Raw genomic sequence first — 22,185 nt, 5'->3', positions numbered from 1 at the left:
TCTATGATACTGTTTTATTGTCTTTTATTTATGTTTTACTTGGTTCTTGCCTATGCTGTATCTTGTATCTTGTATTATAAAGCACTTTATAACCTTGCCTTGTGCTGTATTTCTTATTTTGTATTGCAAAGCACTTTGTAACTTTGTTTCGAAAAGCGCTATACAAATCAGGTTTATTATTAGTATTATTATTATTAAATATATTCAATTTACAGCTGTAGATACCATATGTACAGAACATGCAGATTTTCATATGGGCATTATTAGCTGTTCACCTTATTAAAATCCCATATGGAAGTACCATATGTGCAGAAAAAGTGCAAGGGCGCATGTGCACTGCCTCATAAATAAACATGGAACTAACAAAAATAAGGAGCTGATATACACACAGAACCAATATAACCATGAACACAACTAACCAAGAAACCTGCAGTGCTAAACATGAGACCAATGTAAACATGCAATATATTTTTGACAGTGACTTGACTTTTGATGAAGCAGTAAAGAGGATATTGCTGTCCTGCTTCCTAAAATTGTTCAATCAAATTGTTTTCATACTCCGTTTTCTTATCTCATCTTGTTTAGACTACTGCAACTCCCTTTATTCCTGCTTCCGTTTTTACTGGTGCCAAATGAAGAGAACATAATACAGTATCCCCAGCTTTTGGCAGCTCTCCACTGGTTACCAGTTAGATATAGAACTGATTTCAAGATGTTATCGATCACATTTAAAGCTAGTTCTGGTCCCCCGCAGACTTTGAGCTGAAGCACAACCTGAGACTCTCTAAATTCAGTTTCCTCTTTGAAATCATTTCTTAAAATGCAGTTTTATATAATTGCTTTTTTGTACTGTTTTTGATTTAGCCCACTCCTTAATCTTGTTTCGTGTGCTTTTTATTAGATTTTATGTAATTATTATCTTTTTTTTATAACTTTTCTTTTGAATGTGTTCATTATTTTTACCCACTTCTTATTTCAGTATTCTTGTGATTGTATGTTGTTTTCCTTGCCTTCTTCTATTTAGCACTTTATAAATCCTGCTCTTAGATGAGTGCTAAGTAAATGATTATTATTAGTAGTAGTAGTAGTAGTAGAAACAGTAGTAGTATTAGTATTAACATGGAACAGAACATAGTATAAATATAAACATGGAGCTGATAAAAGCCAGTAAGAGCAGGCTTTTCTCTTGCTGGGTTTCATGAGACAAAAGCTCAAGGGACCTCAGCTCCATCTGTTGTGATTGTGGCTTTATTGCAACTCAAAGCATCCAGGACATGACTCCATCCACGCTCAACCTTCTTCCAACAGTTCATTACCATAATCAAATTCAGTTTGGTGGCCGGACAGATTTAATTTCCGCTTCCAGAAAATTTAAAAGAATCAGAGTTGAATGGCTAAATGGGCACCGGCGGACTTGTTGTCTACTGTTAGGTTCGCCTGCTGAGTGGCATTACGTGATGGGAGCACACGTTTTAACAACGGGGATTAAACATTACTGGCAGACTGTGGGGAGCCATAAATCTAATGTTGGAGCCGACTCTGTCTTCAGTGAGCTGTCAGTGGCCAGACTCCTCTTAATTAATCAGGAGGATCACTGCCTAATAAGAAAAGTGTGAGAGAGGCGGGGATGAATCATGAAGACTTAGTTGCCTACAGCTAGAAACACTACAGAGCCATTACATTGATGCAACCGCGTGATCTGGTCATCACAAATGGCCTTGTGTGAAACGTTGTCACAGGCTATGATAAACCACTGCAACCACTTCAGTTTCATTTTCCACACTACTGGATGCCTCTAGGATTGAGAAAAACACATTTCTGTACCCGGGAACTTACCAACTCACTCTCCCAACTAGTTCATTCAAAGGGCCGTTGCAGTCAGTGCACAACGAGCAGACTATCGTGCTTTGTTTTAGGGTTTCTGTTTTGTAGTCAAGACCACCTTAGTCGAGTCCAAGTCAGTTAAAAGACCAGGTCCAGTCGAGTTCGAATCAACACCGGGTCGAGACCAAGTCAAGACCGAGACCAGAGCAAATCGAGTTCTGTTCAAGACCAAAATACCCAATAAACTGTGTAAAAAATAATGCGTGAGTTTCTTGAATATTAACTGAGGTGTGGAACTATCTGCAGGAGCTCTGTACTAACCCTGCAACCTCCAACTAATTAACGCATATAAGTTTGAGGACTATTACATACTATACACAGGTGCAATCCCTTAAATTGTTTGTAGTGTTGGAGAGAAAATAATGAAGGTAGATCAGGTGGAGAAAAATGCATCTTTGAAAACTTTTAGATAAGAGGGAAAAAGTCAAGTCAACATCCAGTAATGGCCGAGACCAAGACAGGGCCAGTCCAAGTGAAAATAGGCACAAGACCAAGACAAATCCAAAACCTTAGAAAAGTGGTCTCCAAACGGGACTTCAAGTACTACAACCCCATATACGGGAAAGGGACCAGCAGCCACGGCCACGGTGGCACTCTCTATTTCTTTGTCTCTCATTCTCTTCCCCTCCTTCTCTCTCTTCCCGGTCTTTGGTGTTTGCACAGACGTGGCGTCCGTCCAGGCGGCCCTTATCAGGACCCCTCATTTGCTCCCTGGATCTCGCAGAAAACAGAGGGACAAAACTCATTTGGAGGAGAAGAGGAGATGCATTAGGGCCTGGCCTTAAGCCACCCTGTCGGAGGGCCAGCATCGCCGACTGTCCCTCGCTCTCCCTCATTTCCATTTGTCCTCGACCCGCACAGCGCATCAGCTGGGGCCAAAGTGTCAGAGCCAAGTTGGTGCTTGTCTCTCCAAGCAAAACTACTTCCCCGCCAGAGAGCAAAGACCAAAAGTAAAGCGGATAAGAGTAGAAAAAAGGAGTCTCACACATACTGTATAGAAAAACAGCCATTTGAACTCCTCATTCAAACACTGCTGTTGAACTATACAGTATATACTAGAATCAACACAACAGCGAACATCCATTTTGTTTTGCAGCCCCACTTGATGAAGCATCTTTAATGGAGCATCTTTCGTCCATATGGTTACAAGGAGTCAATAACTAGTAAGAAGAAAAACCCGAACCTAAACAATATGGTGTGGTCTGCCTTTCGCTTTCAGCCAACTGCTTAATGGCCTGATGGATTCGGTGCTGAATAGAAGCAGCGGGGGCAGCTTTGGACGAGACGCGCCAGGGATTTTTCTTTCCCTGCCAGCTCATGCGCCGCAGTGTCCGCTAACAAGTGGAGAATAGATGAGAATGGCTCTTTTATGTGTCTTTTCCTCATCTGGAGAGCCAGGTTATGGATGTGGCAAGTGTGTGTGTGTGTGTGTGTATGTGCATGTGCGAGGACACACGTATGGATGTGTGTGTTTGTGCACTTGACCACTGGATGGGATAAAGACTGCCAGTTTGAGCCTCCTGTAGTATCCCAGGGAAATGCCTCAAAGTGATGGAGGAAACACGCACACACACACACACACACACACACACACACACACACATAGATACACACACACACACACACAGAGGCAACATCTCTATTCAAGCAAGACAAAGCGGCCAACGTCTCACTTCAGAGTACTGCAATGCCTCTGCCTCCTCCTTTCACCAGGCTTTGTTTTTCAAGGCGAGCCAGAAAGAGAAGCAGAGAGAGAAGCAGGGAGACATAGAGGTGTGAATAATGCAAATTGAATAGCGTCTTGTCTTCTAACACACTTTCTAAACACCTGTTCTCCGCTGCAAGTAGCCTCAGCTTTGCAGCCTCCTTTATCAGGTGCCACTGTGGGAAGAGTGTTTAACAGGCAGGCTGGCTGTCAGCTGAAGCTAGATTTGGACCGACAGAGCCACTGCAAAGACTGTGGGATGTTTAAAGTGGGTGGGTTTGTCTTTGTGTGTGTTCACCTGCCTGTGTGTTTACCCAAGTGTGTGTGTGTGTGTGTGTCCGTGTGTAAGTGTGTCCTACCTCCTGTCTTTGTTTCCGCACACCAGCAGGTGGGGGGGGCTGTCTCTCAGGTTGATGCAGGTGAAATCCCCCGGCGAGTTGCCGACACAAACCGCCAACTGGCCCGTCTCTAGGCTGTACACTTGGATCTGAAATGCGAACAATATGAAATCTTTTCATTTAGACAATCTGTGGATGTATAAGCTTGGAAATCTTCTGCAAGCTTGTGTAGATCTTAGAGGACTGGGACTGGTGTAAGACGCCAAGAAACCACCTGACCCCTTGGTGTCACGGTGTCTCTCCCCATTGATTAACATCTACTCTCACATATTTTCCTCCGCGACTCGCTCTAATTCACTCTTATCTTGAAGTAGGAGAAAGAGAAATCCCCTTTACCTCTTTCCTTAGCTCTTATCTCCTTTCCTAGCACTAAACAAAATCATTCAATCATCATCACAGGAATGCTGTCAGGCCGCTGTGGCTCTGACCCGTGACACTCCTTATTATCAGTTGTTTGTATTGTTGGAGATCTAGGGATCATTGCTCATTCTATTGTTGTCCTTATTGTAAGTCACTAAGAGAATGAGCATCAGCCAAATGACTAAAATGTAAATGTCAAATGTGTCTTGACCTGTGCCTGCATCTATCCAATCCTCCCACATGTACACAAGTCGTACAGGAGTCTACAGGTCTACTAGTTTTCATGACGCTCTGGGTTTAAAAAAATACATGAAAAAAATGCATGTCTCTGACCCCCTCCAGTGTTTAGATTATCCACCATTTTTAAGAGGCAGAAATTCAGCAGTACATTCTGTCTGATTATACTCGAGTCCCTGGCTGGAGACTCAGGTATTACTGGCTGGAGATTAGTGCAAGAGACTACAAAGCAAAGAGACTACAAAGCTTGATGCAGTGACATGAGCAAGACCACACACACAAACTCGCTCTTTCTCTTAAGCACACTGCAATCACACACAACGCACATACACACACACACACACACACACACTTTTCGGATCAACCGTGCTAAAACAACTGAGTGATTCATGCCATTATGAATTTCCCTAGATGCCCTTTTTAAAGCTTTGATATGTGACCTGTTGTCTGACTGATCCAAGTCCACTTCGGTGGCCATTTTGACTGAAGTGGCCATTTTGGAAAGGTATTTAAGATCCATTGTCTCTTTGTCATATCAGGCCATGATCAGATAGGATGCGTTTTTTGTAAAGCACAGATATGAGCGTTGCTACTAACAAATAAAGCAAGAGCTCAAAGGGCGCAAGGAGCGTTACATGTTCTCTTGTTGCTACAAAACACAGTTTGACAACAACCTGCAAGCTATCTAACTAGCATTAGCTAGCTAACCTCAAGTATCAAAGGGGATAAATAAAAAAAAACCATAATAATAACTCAGCACTTTTCTAAAAATGGTTTAAAAAGTGCTTTACAGACCAGCATAAAATCAAACAAGACAATACAGCGGCAACAAAACAGCAAATAGAAGAAATGCCAACTGTTAGAAGAATAAAAGAAGAAACAAGTATAAGAAGAAAACAGTGGTAATAAAACATCAGTAAATAGAGGCAATGAGAGACTGTAAGAACAGTAAAAGGAAGCGAAATAAAAATGCGCAAGGGAAAGTCAGCGACTGAAGCAGAGGATGAGGAGCCCAATCCGAAGCAGAGGATGTACACACATGACAACTTCTGAGAGAACAGAGAGTCTTATCATTTTTTCCAAGAGCTCTGCATAGATAAAGCCTGTTTCAAAGGCTATTTTTGCACTGAAGTAGTGCGTGGTGCAACTCCCAGGGGAGCGCCCCAAAACACGCGGAGCAAACTGTGGACCTGCCGTGACCAAACCAGGGAAAATAACTTAAAAAGGCGCGGTGCGTTCAAAACAGCATCCCATGTGATCACGGCCATTCCCTGATGAAGGCTGACATTTGTCATGAACTTAGCACTGCCATTTTTAAACAATGCACATAAGTACAGTACATGAGAAATATGCCATAGAATAAAATCATAGACAGACATCTAACAGTTCAATGAGACAACAACACATTACACAAACCCTCCTAAGTATTTCCCTTTGCATTTAAAGTCTTGATTGACACTGGCACAAATGACAAATGACTGGCATAAAATAAAAAGTGGTTAAATCTGCAAAAAAGTCCCCCGATTTTTTTAAACATCCATCGGCCTCAAAGAGTAGCTGAATTTATTCCCTTGTTATTCCCTTGTTGTCCTCAGAGATTTGTGCGTGGGAACACATGAATTTTTACAGCGGTTCAATCTGCATCAGAAGACCTTAAGTCACCCAATTTTTGAAAAACATCTATCAGCCTTGAAGAGTAGCTGAACTTGTTCTTCCTTCCTAGATGCCCCTTAGAGATGTGTGTGTGTGTGTGTGTGTGTGTGTGTGTGTGTATGTGGTAAGCTAAAAGCCCTGGGAGACTAACACTTTATCTGTCTGAGCTGGCAGATTGATCACATCGCCTTCCTCCCTCTCACATCCGTCCATCCATTAATCTGTGCTCCTTTGGGAGTGACACCATCCTCTGTAACAAACACACAGCTGGAAGATGAGCTCGTCCCGGTGATTTGGAAGCCAGGAGGGCCGGAGCCTCGGTTACCTGGACAGACCATACGCCTTCAGCACATGGGTCAGTAGCGGCTGCACCTTGCTCCAGCGTGGCGTCAGCTCATCAATTTTTGCCAAATGACCTCTGAATCCTATTTGGTCGACTGTCAGTTTACAGCCGTCTGGCTCATTGTAATTTACACAATACTAAGAATAACAGCGATCGGACGTGGGCAGACATGGGATTGTTCAGCTGTGAATAAACAATGTGTCCCCACAAATGATGCAGGCGCCTCTTGGGCCAATCAGTAACAAGATGCATCGTCCTTCCAAGTGTCATCAAAACCGGACCAGTGGCGCAGCAGCTACGGCCTTTCAAATCTTGAAATTTTGACCTTTAATAATAACGTCCCCATTAAGCCATTTTATTTTATTTTAAATGCCAGAACACAGAGCCAAAATGCCTCATCCCTCCAAGTTCTGTCAAAATTGGACCAGTGGAGTGTGACAAATCAAGTTTGGGTTAAAAATTTTGACCTTTAATTATGGCGCCACCATTAGGCCAATCAGTGTAATTGGTAAGGATAGATGTGTGTGCACAGCAAGTTTTCTGTGAATCGGGCTTACAGTGTCGTAGTTAGGCCAAATTGCAGCATCACTCAAAATTTTGTCAAAATCAGTCCAGTGGTGAGTGAGATATCACCTGAAATTTCACATTTGACATACAGACAGAGACAGCCCCACCCACCCCCATAAATACATTCACCCTTATTAATAATAATTAAGATTAGGTAGTAAATACAATTTTAACACAAAAATAATGCTATTATAATATAATAATTCTATAAAATATGCTAAGTTTTAAAATGATGATTAGGTGACTGGGTGGTCTAGTGCAGTGATTCTCAACTTTTCATATCAAGGACTTTTTCATATTCCATGACTGTATTGTAGGTAGAGAGATAACAGTGAAACTATGATCAAAACAGTCATTCTTCTACATTCTCTAATTGTGTTAACTTCTTGTAAATGAAATAATGGTGAAGTTTAACAATTCATCAATTTGCTGGGGACCCCCTGGAACCCCCTCAAGGACCCCTGGTGGTCCCCGGACCCCTCATTGAGAACCACTGGTCTAGTGGTTAGAGAGACTGCCCTGTAACCAAAAGGTCACCAATTTGATCCCCGAAGCAGTATCCATTAACATAAATTTGTCCTGTCCAAGTGTCCTTGAGCAAGTTGCACTGGATAAGAGAGTCATGCTTAAACGACTAAGATCTAAATGATGATACTGGATATCAGGCAACATTAATATTATATAGATAAACTGTACAAAAGACAAACACAGCTAAGTATGTACTGCAGCAATGCCTCTCCAGTTAATTAAAAGCACAGCAGCACATTAGTGTTAAAGCTGGGGGAAAAAAAACAATCAACCTAAGGGCAAGCTTCAATTACAGAGGGAGATGCACATTGTTGCCTCCGGCTTGATAGCCGCAGCAAACTTTCTTTAAACTAGTTACAATGATGTCATCTGGAGCCGGCGTAATTGGTCAATTAGCGGCTGGTGTTTTCTCGTCCAAATGAGACAGAACAAACGAGATAACCGCCGGGCAAAATTGTCTTTGAATAATTAAAACGATAAAGAAATTAAACCAAGGAGGGAGAGAGGAGGTAGAGGGTGGAAAGAGAGAGAGATGAGAGAGAGAGAGAGAAAGAGAAGGGGTAGTAGCAAGAGGGGGAGAGAGAAAGAGAGAGAGAGAAGGAGGGAGAGACAGAGACAAAGAGAAAGAAGAAGGCTGAAGGAGAGAGGGAGGCATGATGTAAGCCTTGAGAAGGTGCCAGCAGTTTTTTGTGTGTCCCCTGTTTGGGCCAAGCAGAGCCTTAATTGTGCACCGCCCCGGGGCAAAGCCAAAATCACACTGGACTTTGAAATGACAGCTTGATAGGATTTGGACAGGGGGAAGAGAGGGGGAAGAGCTGAGGAAGAGGAGGAGGGGGGGGGGGGGCATAAATGAGGTTCTGCCTGCTGTTCTCGATGAATCATTACAGTTTTGGGAAGATTTTTTTTTATTAAAATAGCTGTCCAACTTGCCCACTATAATGAAGAAATGCCACTGAGGGAGCTGTTTTGTGATAATATGGCAGTAGTTTAGAGAGAGAGCAGCAGTATGTTTTGTGGAAGAATAATCATGAGCGTGGCTGTAGAGGAGTCGTTAGGTTAATGCACTCGCTGGAGCCTTGGCGAGAATTTCATAAAAAACGCTAATCTAGGCTTTGTCCTCGGATGTGAACGGCGTTACTCACTTTGCTTTTCAAAAAGATGAAAAATGACACAATTATTGATGCAGTATGGTTGGACAGCGGCTGCGCATTTGGCTACAGTGCGGACCGATCTGAACACTATGAAGACCTGAGGAGCAGTGCACAAAGTTTGGTTAATGTTATAAGGTTCGTAGACACACACCCGCATGGACAAACAGGGATTAGCATGTTGGACCAGATGCTTAAGAATGGTTGACTACAGTTACGCTCCAAGAGAAGAAGCACCAAGCTACTTCCTGGTATGTGGATGTGCAGCACACCAGCCTCCAGCTGGGTGATGCTTGTTTGACTTCTACCGTACAAACACACATGCAATTTTCAAATCGCAGGAGGCGCAATATTTGTTAAAGGTGAAATGTGTGTCAAAATACCATTTTACCATTTGCTGCAGAGATGTCCTGGCCTACACATCGTATTCTACAGACTTAAGAAAACATCTTTGTTTGGTACAGATCCCCGCAAAAATCACACCATAATCATTTTAATACGTTTTTCAATGAAAATGAGAATAGTGATGTAAAAATTATCATTCCCTCTAAAATCGCAAATCATATTGCAATTGCAATATCAGTCAAAATAATTAGACATTAGCAATTTTTTCAAAATCGTTCAGCCCTAGCGCACACTGTGTTTCCGTTATGAAGGGCTCTTGGGGCTCACAGCTGTTCTATAACCGTGTGTTTTGACTTCCTGAACAGCACCATCCATCCGTTAAAGGTGCATTAAGAGATGCAGTAATCGCTGAGTCGTGGGTATTGATCAACAACCCTACCAACCCCCACAGATACTGTATATTATGGTAATTTTGTGCTATGAGGCAGCAGAATCTTACTTAATGGCACTTTAAACATCCATCCATTCATCCAACCAACCATGTATTCATCCCTACCATGTGTTAACCATCTATCCATGTATCTATCTGAACCTGAGGCAGTGAGAGGATGACATGTTTTCTTCTTGCAGGTCTGCCTGTGCTCTGTGTTAGACGGACTGCAGTGGATGGACAGTTTGCCAGTGGAGATGCCAGCTTGTGCTGAATGCCCAGCCGTGAGCTGGGTGGCTGCCTGGCTGCCCCAGGTCCACTGGCAAGGAGCAGACGAGTAGTAATGAGGATCTGGAGACTGACTCTGGCCACACACACACACACACACACACACACACACACACAAACAGACTTTCTGACGGTCCGCAATGTGCATGCATGAACACACACACACACATTCTCATATGGCAAAGGCACATAGATCACACCAGGAGGAGACAGGGGATCTGGAGACTAGCTGTGTGTGCACGCACATACACACACATGCATGCACGTATGCAAACCACACACAGTCACACACATTAGTATGCATTCTCACATGAAAAGGCAGGGTTGTCAGGTACACACTCACAGCACAGAAAGACTTGGATCAATACACAGGGGCTCTCTAACACTCTTTCTGTCTCTCTCTCTCTCTCTCTCTCTCTCTCTCTCACACACACACACACACACACACACACACACACAAACAAACACATCAGCAGGTTGTGATGACACGTAATAGCAATAATACAGACACATCGGCAAAGACACACAGATACAGACTCAGAAAAGACAAACAGACAACAGACAACTGTAGACAAGTAGACAGAACCCACAAAACTCCCCCCCCCGCCTCCACACACACACACACACACCCCTACATACACACCCACACACACTGAAAACAACAAAGAAGCATGAGGAAGGCTACAAGACAAAGCCACAGGTCGAACGATAACACATGCCAAGAGGTAAGAAAGAAGCTACTATATCATCAAAACAAACCTGCTGCAACACACCCGCAATAATGAATTTCATTTACGTTTTAGGCATTTAGCAGGTGCAACTTGTAACGATTTAGCAGCAAAGTCACTGATTAGCATAGTCTGAATCAAGTTAATAAAATTTGACAATGTAGTGGAGTTTATCAAAGTTCAGCTACGACAAAAGATAGTGATGATTCACTCCTCGCCGGTGAGAAAAAAGTGAGACATGACATCCTTGGATGGCACCTCCATGCATTTTGACAACTTTTAATTAAGCATATGTCTTCTTAGCTGCATAAAACATGTTTGGCAGCACTAGCGTTTGCAGCCAATTCATGCTTCCTCTTCTTCGCAGTATGAAATTGCTGTTAGGAACGCAACGAGAGCGAGAGACATGTTAAGCTGATTAAATTTTTCAAATATTTTAATTAGTAAAAGAAGTGCGCTAATAATGAATTGGCATAATTTAGGTGGGAGCTTGGACTAAGTTCTCTATGGAAACAAGAAAGTTAGGATGACTTTCAGTGCTTTTGCTGATTTGCCTAATTAACATGCAGCAAATTAAATACTACAGCTTATGGGACAAATAAATAATGAATAGCAAAGCCTACTGGAGATAACACTGTTGCTTTTTAGTCTTAACTTTGGACATCTTAATGCTGAAGACAAATATTATGATTTCAAATGTAGTGACGGTCTTGTTAAGGAAGTAAGGTGAGATGTTTTTTTTATGAACCTGATGCTTTTTTTGTAATATCACAATTAATCTCCTTTTTTTCTCTTCTTTCTGTGTTCCATCATAATGTTTTTTACTTCACTTATGTGTTTTATCACTGTGCATTTGAATAGACTAAACTAAACTAGACATCAAAAAACGATTACAGAACCTATTCCGGCAAGACTGCGTGTTTCTTCCTGAATATGATATATGTTTGAATTGATAAGTAGGAACAGGCTGCTGCAGTAATTTGGCATGAAAATATAACATTAATTTGTGAATTTGCCATTCAGCTGTATGGACTCACTCCAGATATGACAATTGTTTTACACTACCAGTCAAAAGCCTGGACACACCTGATTGAATGTACTATGTTTTTCATTCTCTTAAAGCCATTTTGATCTAAAGGCTTATGCTTGCATGCTTGAAATTTGTTTCTTAAGACAAATAGTGAAGTTTATGCCTATGTATGAATTTCTTTCCAAAGCCTTTGCCTTTCCATCAAGGCAAAGGGCGGCTACTTTAAAGAATCTAAAATATAAGATAGTTTTGATTTGTTTAACACTTTTTTGGTCACTGCGTAATTCCATTGGTGTTATTTCATAGTTTTAATGTATTTATTATTATTATAAAATGTGAAGAATTGTAAAAAATAAAATAAAATACTGACTGGTAGTGTATCTCCACATTGCACAACGTAACATTGCTTCATCACAATAGGTTGTGAGACAATATATTTATATCCCTCATTGCTACTCTCCTGTTGGTCCACTGTGTGGTGCTTTAGTGCTACAGCATACCAGCCATGCTTTTCTAATGGGGGTGATGTCAGTGGAGCGGCACTGCCAAAGACCTGTCGATCACAGACAGAGTGCTGCACAGAGACACAGCCTGCTCTAGTGGCCACTCCTAAGCCACTTGGCCAGTCACTTAGGTAGCCCGCATCTGTGCCTGAATTGAATATAAAAAAAAACAACAATCTTTGGATGCAACTGAAGTTTGAAGTAGCCTTTTGTAGCATTTATTTTATCCATTGACATGGCACAAAAGCGCCTCTCTTGACAAAGTGCACCCATGAATTGAAAAGCATGATGACTGCTGCATAATTGAACCAACGTTGCTCCCTGATCCCGACTGAATAGTTTGTCTTGTGGGTATGTGTACTTTCTAAGTAAAGGTATAAGCCTCAATTAGGTGCATGGGGTCCTTAGAAACACAGTATTATTGGAAGCAAACAGAAGCAGCTTGGGGAACAACAGTTGATCAAAGTACATTTAAAGGCTGTAGTAATTAGGAACAGAGCCCAGGAGGGTTTGGCGCTATTTAGGCTAGCTACTTCTACTAAAGAAAAATCCCCCACAGGTACCTTATATTCATTTCTAAAGGGACCCAATACAAGAGGGTACAGAGAGAGAGTTATAGTGATCACACCGTTAAGAGACCCAGTTTATATTTGCAGGGCTGAAATGCATTTAGGGATGAATCTTTGTTTGAGATCTAAGACTCTAATCAGTGGAAAGTGCAGGCCAGACTTTTCATTTGAACAAAATGAAAAGTGTGGTCCACACTCAGAAGGCAGGAGGCATGTTTTCTCCAAAAGAGTTTAATTCATTTAGGGGAGAGGAAGGGAAGACGGGCTTTTCGGCTCTAAGCCAGTGATTACACTGATAATGGCCAAGTGCCAAAACCTCTGTCTTGTCTGCTCTCCCCTGAATGAATTAAACTCTGCATCTGAACATGCATCCTCCCCTTTAAGTGCGGACCACATTAACCATCTTGTACACTTTCCCATATTTTCAGTCTACGCACCTGTTCAGAGCACAACTGACCTTGTTCACTCTATGGAAACCTTCCATTGCATTTAGTATGGTCCAGGTACCAATTTTATTACAATACCAACTACAGTTGAGCTTGCTGGGTTCCAAGCCGTTGCCATTTAGTGTGTCAACATTCAAGGTTGAGTGGCCAATAACATCCTGCCATCCAAATTTAGGGTTTAGTAATGGCGCCATTTGCCTTCCCCACCTGAGCATCGCTTTGTCAAGTCCCAAGAGCACAAAAGCCTTGACACCGCTCCATCAATTCCATTAACACACAAAGACTAGATAGTTTTTCACCATACATACTAGATTGTTATCGACAATGGACTGGATAATGGTTAACAGAATGCGTGCATGGGTGGCAGCATCTAGTGCCATAACATTCAATCATTCCCAGTCTAAACAAAGAAATCACAATTTATCATTTTTTCCCCCTGGAAAAACGTGGCCTGTTCCAGCTTTAATTACTGTATAACTCAATAGATAAGAGGATGGTACTAACACTGCCAGGGTCAGGGGTTCTCTATTGAAAAACTCCCCACCAATGGCATTTCAAGATACTCACATTTTCAACTATTCAACAATGGAGGACAATGGTACCAGCGTAGCAAGACATTTCATCTATGAAGGCTAAAAAGTCTCTTTCTCAAGCCAAAAAAGCAAACAACTAAGCAATGTTTTCATTTCATTGTGATATATTATGTCTTCACTAGATTCATCTCTATTTTAAAAATGTAGAGGGGAAGCTCTATCGATGTTGCAGTTCCTCCTGGTCGCTGACAGAGGTCGATAAACATCATAAATAACTTTTAAGTAATAGCCAAGTTCGTATGTGATGGAAACCACACAGAGAGGCTGAACCCACCTTGTTGCCTCCGTCGTGCATGGCCCAGCCGCCGCTCTTCACCCCCAGTGCAGCGTGGGAGTTGGAGGCGTCCAGGCAGGTGACGGGGTGTCCGTACACCGAGTGGAGGGTGCGTGGCTCCTCGTCCTGGGGGTCCAGCAGGTACACGCTGTCTCCCGCTGCCACGGCCGCCAGCGGGCGCTGCTGGCCCCTGCCTGGCACCAGAACCACGCTGTCCACCTGCCGTGCAAACAGCAGCTTACATTACTCCTATACCAGGTGAGCTTCTGTCCTCTGGAGTGTGTGTGTGTGTGTGTGTGTGTGTGTGTGTTTCGGGTGGGTGGGGTCATTATTCAGCAGCAGATTTTAAAAGACAACAGTCAATTATATACAAAATAGTAACATAACACGTTCAGTGCCTTCAGAAAGTGTTCAACCCCCTTGACTTTTCCCACTTTTTGTGGTATTACAGCCTAAATTCAAAATGGATTAAATTGAGATTTTCTGTCAACAATCTATACAGCACATCCCGTTACGACAAAGTGAAAACATGTTTCTAGATTTTTTTGCAAATTTATTTAAAATTAAATATTGGAATGTCTCATTTAAGTAAGTATTCAACCCCCCTGAATACTCCCCTCCCTTAATACATTGTAGAAGCACCTTGGATAGCGATTACAGCCTCAGGTCTCAATTTAATCAATTTTGAATTCAGGTTGAAACACCACAAAATGCAGAAAAAGTCAAGGGGTTTGTATATTTTCTAAATATGAATATTTTAACATGAAAATCACATATGAGAAGAAAATGTCAGATGTGCAACCTATAAAATCATACAAAAAATTCACAATTGAGATGAGAAATAATAATGAGGGATCAGTCATACAGGGAGACACAAAGTGACAGGCCTGACTCACAGTCTTGGGTAGTTGAGCCTGGCAGAGGGTCCTCCAGTAGCCGCGGTCATCGGGCCGGTGGAGCCGAACGTCCGGCCCGGCAGCGCAGGCCAGAGTGGGGCAGTCGGGACTCAGGGCCAGGGCCTGGATCCCGCCTGGGCTCTGGAAGTGGTGGATGGGCTCTCCACCCGTCTCCGTGCTCCACAGGTCCACACAGCCTTCACCCAGGACAAGGAAACAGGTTGTTTACAGTTGATCTGCCACCTACTCAGATGATGTACTGACTCATCCCTACTGGTGCAACTTCAAAATATTTATTAAAGCTTCAAAAGCGCAAAATGATAAACGGTGCATAATGAGCATATAATAAATAGCATATAATGAACATATACAGGCTGTAAACATGCAGAATATTACAATATACTATACAAGTGTATGTAGCCAGTAGGGCTGGGCGATAATTCAATGTTATTGTTTATCGTCTTTCGATCTTTTGATGATATGGTGATTTTGGGATATCACGATGCACAATTGTCTACATTGATAACAAGCACATTTTATTTAAAAACTCAAAAACGTCAAAATGAGGTAGATAGATAGATAGATAGATAGATAGATACTGTCCTGTAGCTCACACAATCTGTATTAACATATAACTATAGATTAAATGGTATTAGTATGAAACATTTTAAGGAATATTATTTGAAAATTTCAGTTTTGTTTGACATCATACCTAAATTTACCATTCGGTTCAATGGGATGAACATTAATTTGATTACTTAACATGTGATTTTGCATACATGAGCCATATCGTGATATAGGTATATACTATATGTATTGATATCCTTATGATTATTGTGATATTGATATTAATATCAACCATATTGCCCGACCCTAGCAGCCAGCTAGAAGCTCATTTTTTATCATTCAGTTTATACACAGGGATTTAGTTGAGGGTAAACCTACCTAAACTCAGTTTACCTACCTTTATATTTGCAGTTTAGAGGTTACTCACCTTTTTAGTCTGACACAAATCTTTATGATATCATTTCTAAGTATAGAGTATTGTAAGTTGTAAAAGTGATGCAAGTTACATGAGGATATGGTCTTTCAATTGACAAAAACAGCATAAATTAATCCTTTTCTGAAAATACAATTGACTTTTGTTTAAACGGGTGGCTGTGATGCCTTCTGACGATCCCCCACTGGAGTTCATACTTTACCCACCTTTTATTTTTACCTCTTCATCACTGCATACACACACACACACACACACACTCACCATCTTCATAAGCAGCGGCAGCCAGTGTGCTGTTGACCTGGACGTGACTGACATGTGGTCTGGGCTCTGAGTTGGCTGACAGGCTGTTGGCTTTCAGGTAGGAGGCAGTGGAGTCCCAGTGCAGGGTGTCCCACAGCCTCACATCACCAGACGTGTACCTGGGACACATACAAACATATGAAGTCATACTACACACACTACTCATCTGAGATATCTCCAAAACAAAAGGCTGCCAAATGTGACAGCAGGGTCACTGCCCCTCGTCCAACTTCACCTCACATCACAACCACTGAATCACATCCCTGCTCTCACTTCTCCCTCTTGATTTCCTCTCATCAGAAAAGAAATCCCTTCTACCTCTCTCTCCTTGGCTCTAATTTTTGATTACTTTCCCCAGCACATTTGTCTTATGTGATCATTCTAGGGTCACAGGAATTTTGTCAGAGCGCTATAACTCTGAACATGGTGATCTACAGCATGAATTGAAGCTCATTCTATTCTGTTGAACTCACTGTTAGTTGCTCTGAATAAGTCAAGAGCATGAGTAAATAAATAGGTAAATATTTATGTGTAAATTATAAATGTAAATTTAAATGCAACACAAATGTCTAAACCTAAGGATGCCAGCTGGCTTTGGGAGCAAATGTGTGTTGATGTTCCTTACGGACAGGATGAGACCAGAGCTGCAGATCCAGAATTATATTGTTTTTGAAATCTAAGCAATTATGCAACTTTTGACAGTATGACCACTTTATTTGCTACCTGACAAAGACCTATTTGGCTGAAATAGGCCTATTTCATGTAAGGACTGGGAGCGTGAATGCACTACACAGAGATTTTCAATTTGTCCTTAAAGGTGCTACGTGTCGCATTTTTTAAACATCCATATGTCCTGGTAAATTGTATTGTGATACTTTGGTATAATCATAAATGAGAACATGGTCGAGGCGACCGGTAACCTCTGTGTCATGCCAGCGGTATTGTTAGTGCTGATGTTTCTCAATATTAAGACCACATTTCCCATAATCCCTGTTGCTTCCTGTCACAAAGAGGATCTTTGCTTCTTCAGTCAAAGGTTTTCTCTTTGGCTTTACTGTAGAGGATGAACATGTTGGAAGTGATTTTTCCATTGGCCTTTCACTCCTTCCATCATCTGCCATTTGCAAGAAACTCTGAAATCTTTAGCTCCATTAGCACTGGAAGAACTGCACCCTCTTGCTGTTTTGTGCCATAAAGCAATCTCCCTATAGTCAGACATCCTGTGAAATCTGACCCGGTAGCACACAATGTAAAATGCAGTCTAGAGGCCAGTAAAAGCTGGCAATTTTCTTATACTAATGTCTCAAAACTAATGGAGCAGTTATTTCTTCATCTTACAGTGCTACACATAGCACCTTTAAAGTCCACTTTTATCCAGCACCTGTTCTAAAATAGACTGAATGTGACCTTTTACTCTCTCACTCTACCTCACCTCATCTCATGCTTTTTCCTCTTGTTAGCTAAACCTTTAACTCCCATCCACAAGGAAGTAGTGCAACAAAGTAGACACCCCCTCCCTCTCAAACTCCACTACAACTTCTTCCACCGCACTCAACAGGCTTCTGTTTTCACCCGCCCCCCCCTTCCCTTCGCTCTTTGCCCGAGTCGATGAGCTCTCACCGCGGGAGACGAGAAAGTCGCTGCCAGCGTTGCCACCTCCGCAGATACCATCATGTCTGAGCAAGCATCCGCCTCACAGCACGAGTGTGTGAGAGAGCAACAGAGTGAGAGAGAGAGACGGGGTACGTGTGTGTGCGCCCGTGTGTGTGCGCCCGTGTGCGTGCGTGTGTTTGACATCGCGGGGTTTGTCAGGAAGTCAGCAATGGGAAAACACACTTTCACTTAATTGGTGCATCGCCCGAATGCCAACAATCAACAGGATGCTGATGCTGAATCTCATCCAAGTAATTCATCAAAACTTCTGTTTACAGTAAAACTTTGCACAGATTACGGAAAGCTTTCTGCCTCACAACACTTGACCTATATCAGTGTACGACTCATAAGAGTTGTTGGGTTAATGAGACAAAACTCTCTTGTTGCAGAGTGCAGCACGTGGCCTCCAAAATGCCAAATCTCATTCCACCTGTTTTCTAATCGCATTTTGTAGATGCAATTGAATCAGTCTTGATTCTGCTTAACTGCTATTGATTATCTGCTAGTTAAACAAACTTAAGTACTATCACTTAGCTGAATTAAGCCTAATGATGGCAAAATGATTGATGTTGCGAACAGCTGAAGTATATAAACAAAGGAATCTAGAAAAACAGCTGGTGCTAGAATATCTTCACATGATGCAAAGTGCTGTATTGCCTTTCTCTTTGGCACTATATAGCCTATATATACTAACCTGAGAAGACACAAACAGAAAGGCAAGACACAAAGACACAAACAGTGAGACTCAGCAGGAATCTAATCACACCGCTCCCTGGAGACCCTGCACATCTCCTTCTGGTCAGTCTATCAGGCTCCTGTGGGCCTCACAATCTATCACTGTCTCCTCCCAGTTGTTTCAGGCTTGACTCATTTAATCCGCAGTCCACCTGCTCCTCCCTCACCAACTGCTGCCTTTAAGCAAGGCACTTAACCACTAACGGCTGCAGTGGAGCTGCTCAGTGGAACAGCAGTAGAAGACTGGGGTTGTAATGGGAAACACACAGATGCAAAAGTGTGTAAGTGTCTGAATGTGAAGCAGGGTGGTGTTGAGAATGAGTGCGTGCTTAGCAAACCTTCCAAGGTTAAAAAGTTTAAAAAAAAAAAATAAAAAAAAATCTGCATTTATAGTTCAGCTTGTTCAGAATCAAGAGCACAGTGGGCCTCTAGAGCCCAATTAAAAAAAGTTAAAAAAAAAAAAATTTCATGAAAGTGGTAATCCACAATTGATTTTGGTAAGATCTTGGTTGCTAAGCACTCATTGCTGGGGTGTTTCTGCACTGTACTTCCCAGAGATCACCTGTCAATCAAACAGTGTGGGCGGGACTGTGACGTCTTTTTCCTTGGATTTTCTGTTGATGAAGTTTGAGTTTGTGTAGGTGGCGCTCTTTTCTTTCTCTGTTCAGCCATGGTGGCTATCGCTGCTCATGCTAACTATCCAGTTCTTCTTCTATTTATACCCAATAAACTGCTGTTGCTGCTGCTAGAAATATAAAACACATCACTTACTGTGTGCCAGAGGATTTTTCCCCTGGCAAGACCTACCCAACAGCAAATGTAAAAGCTTTCATGAACTAGGTATAGGTTGAATCACTATTGTGTTTCAGTCAGCAATAGAAAGTAGCAAAGCTCGGTTATGAATCATTGACAAAAAAGATAAGGCAGATGAATTCAGAGCATAGGAGAAATCAAAATCTCAATTAATAATAATATACATCAGATGTCAGTCCTTGAAGCTTACCCAGCCAAGACGAAGTTGTCACAGGAGCTGACATCACACAGCACTTTGCCCAGCTCAAACTGCAGCTGGCTGATGGATCCCACGCGGTTCTAGGTAGAAAACATCGTTAGGCTGAAAATATAGTTTGGCTGTTTCTCACTCAGAAGGAGCTGACCTGCATCCCCCACCATGCTGACCCAGTTCACTCCTCGTCACATTGACATTTATGGTGCAGTTAGCAACCTGGGCACAAATATGACTTCATTGTCTCCTGGCTACAGTCAATGTTGGCTTCCCAAATTCCCAAACAGCCACTTTCATTACTTTTTTCCATCCAAACTGACACTATCAAAGAACTGATTGCTGGTTGCCTGCCAATGTCTTAATAATATTACACTTTCCATTGTACTGCTGGACTCTTAACTACAGTTGTAACCCACTGTATGTCCTGCTGCATGAATACACACATAGTGATAGCATGCTTTTATGTACAGATGTGGAGTGATAGGGCTGGGCGATATTGACAAAATCAAATATCACAATATTTTAGACCGAATACCTCATTATCGATAATGTGACGATATTTTGGGAATGAGTATTCCTGCTTTCATCAGATATTTGCACAAAAGAAAATTTTGAAAATAAGGAAAGATCATTAGTAATCACTAATGCGTAATCAGTAATAAGTAATGTGGATATGATGAGCAGGTAATGCCAATCATTGTTCATTTTACTCAGCCAGAACAGGCTAATAAGTTCAGAAAATTGTCTCACTTTACTGTAACGCAGCCTTTAAGACCAGGAAGAAGAAACATTTATCTAGTCTCATATCACAATATCGATATTATACCATATATCGCCCAGTCCTAGCGGTCGATACATTCCTACGATAACAACACCAAGACAAAATCCTGTACATGTATTGCACTTGGGGAATAAGGTGTTTCTGATTCTGTTCACAACTACAGCGAGTACAGAACAGTCCAGCGCATCTCAGTTTGGTTCAGTTTAAATGCTTCAGCTGAGTCCGGCCCGAGCCCAGCTCACCTTCCAGTTGGAGCGCACGGCGTTGTCGGAGTTCCTGCAGTCTCGCAGCGTGCTCTTCCAGCAGGGGGAGTCGGACACGCCGGCGTCTCCGTGATATCCCTCCCTCCTGCAGATCCTGAACCACAGAACCCCGTCCTCCGCAAGGACTTTCCACGCCTTGCTCACCTGGGAGGAGATCGTCGGAAGACAGCGTAATAGCGGAATGAGTCAGCATACGTTAAGAGCTGGCGTGACTTAATTTGTCTGTGCTTAACTGAGCTGTGTTGGCTGCCAAACAGACTCCACAGTGGCTGCAGTAGAGTGCAGCAAGATGAAATGCACCAATCAAGATCACTTTAGGTTTGGTATGTGTTAAAGCTGCACTAGGCAGTTTTGCACATTGGCGGCCCCAAATGGCAGCGAGAGGTAACTGTTGGACTTCTATACCCAGAAAACCTGCAACTTAACGTCAGTAAAATGCACACAGCACGCTCAAGTTTACAAAACCAGTTGGTCTGTGATGCTTTATACCAAAGGAAACCAAAGAGATGAGAGAGGAAAAGATCTAACGTTGGTTGCTGGTCACTGTTTAGGAGACAGTGGAGAAGATTTCCTACCAGTGTCCGACACTCGACACCAGAATTTCATTTGGGCAAATCTATGGCGTCACAAATAGAGGGAGTGGGATGCTCGTCACTACTGAGGCCCCACTTTGTGTGATTTAAGGTGATTAGACAGGTTTATTTGTCACATAAAAATCTTGCCAAGTGCAGCTTTAACAGGGTGATGATGGCAGCTTACCTGGGCGCATCGCCCCAGCTCAGTACAGTTGAGATACTGGAATATCTTCGAAGCCAACTCGTACGGCAACTCAATATCAAAGAAGGGAATGTCATTGACCTCATTCTGCAAAAAACAAAAAAAGAATAAGAATGGTTCAGTGTATTCTGAGTGCTCAGTTATCATCATCATCATCATTATCATCATCATCACTATCCTCATACCAGATCCTGAATGAGCAGATCCACCAGCTTCTCGCCTTTATTGGCCTTTTTCAGTGGCTGCTGTTGCACGGACTCGCTGCAGACATGACTCATGCTCTGATACTGCCTCTTCCTCCTCGTCCTCTCCTCCTGGATCCTGTCCAGCAGGGGACTGGTCCTCCCATCCAGCAAACCACTTGCAATGGACACATACTGTGGCTGATCCTCTGACTGTCTTGCCCTCTTTCCCCCTCCATCACATCCTTTATCAACATCGGTGCAACTGCTCCCCTCTGATTTTGAAGGACTGCTGGCCTGTCTTCGGTCTCTGGCGTTTGTATTTTGACAGAAGTCTTCAAAATATCGATTTTTCGAGTCTCTCCGGCCTGGCTGACCAGGAACAAGTGGACACTCCTCTTTCTTACTTACTAGTTCTTCTTTCCAACGCTCCCTGAAGGCAGCAAGTTCATCCGCTGCCATATTCCTCAAGCATCGCTGACGAATCTAATAGCTGTGACTGCAGGCTGTTAGAAAACGATGCTTTAGGAGAAAATGAGTAAAATGCAGCAATTAAAGGAAGA

The 22,185-nt window shown here is 42.4% G+C and overlaps 1 protein-coding gene across 1 annotated transcript in view; it reads right to left on the bottom strand.

Annotated features, from left to right (window-relative positions):
* Nucleotides 1-22,185, bottom strand: part of fbxw8 (F-box and WD repeat domain containing 8) — a 26,665-nt gene extending 4,480 nt beyond the window's left edge. Inside the window, exons 1-8 of the mRNA XM_071535362.1 lie at nt 21,626-22,185; nt 21,423-21,527; nt 20,643-20,807; nt 19,617-19,705; nt 16,187-16,344; nt 14,926-15,122; nt 14,030-14,248; nt 3,949-4,076 (exon numbers count right to left, since the gene is read on the bottom strand). Of these exons, the coding sequence (XP_071391463.1) occupies nt 3,949-4,076; nt 14,030-14,248; nt 14,926-15,122; nt 16,187-16,344; nt 19,617-19,705; nt 20,643-20,807; nt 21,423-21,527; nt 21,626-22,084 (1,520 nt within the window). The 5' untranslated portion in view covers nt 22,085-22,185. The remainder of the gene's footprint in view (nt 1-3,948; nt 4,077-14,029; nt 14,249-14,925; nt 15,123-16,186; nt 16,345-19,616; nt 19,706-20,642; nt 20,808-21,422; nt 21,528-21,625) is intronic.

This window comes from Centroberyx affinis, unplaced genomic scaffold (assembly GCF_046629955.1).
Source record: "Centroberyx affinis isolate AG114_WGS23_722 - 3 ecotype Tasmania unplaced genomic scaffold, CSIRO-AGI_Caff_v1 ptg002694l_1, whole genome shotgun sequence".
Taxonomy (NCBI): domain Eukaryota; kingdom Metazoa; phylum Chordata; class Actinopteri; order Beryciformes; family Berycidae; genus Centroberyx; species Centroberyx affinis.
Note: the sequence above shows the minus strand (reverse complement) of the source record. Positions and strands in the feature narration are given on the sequence as shown.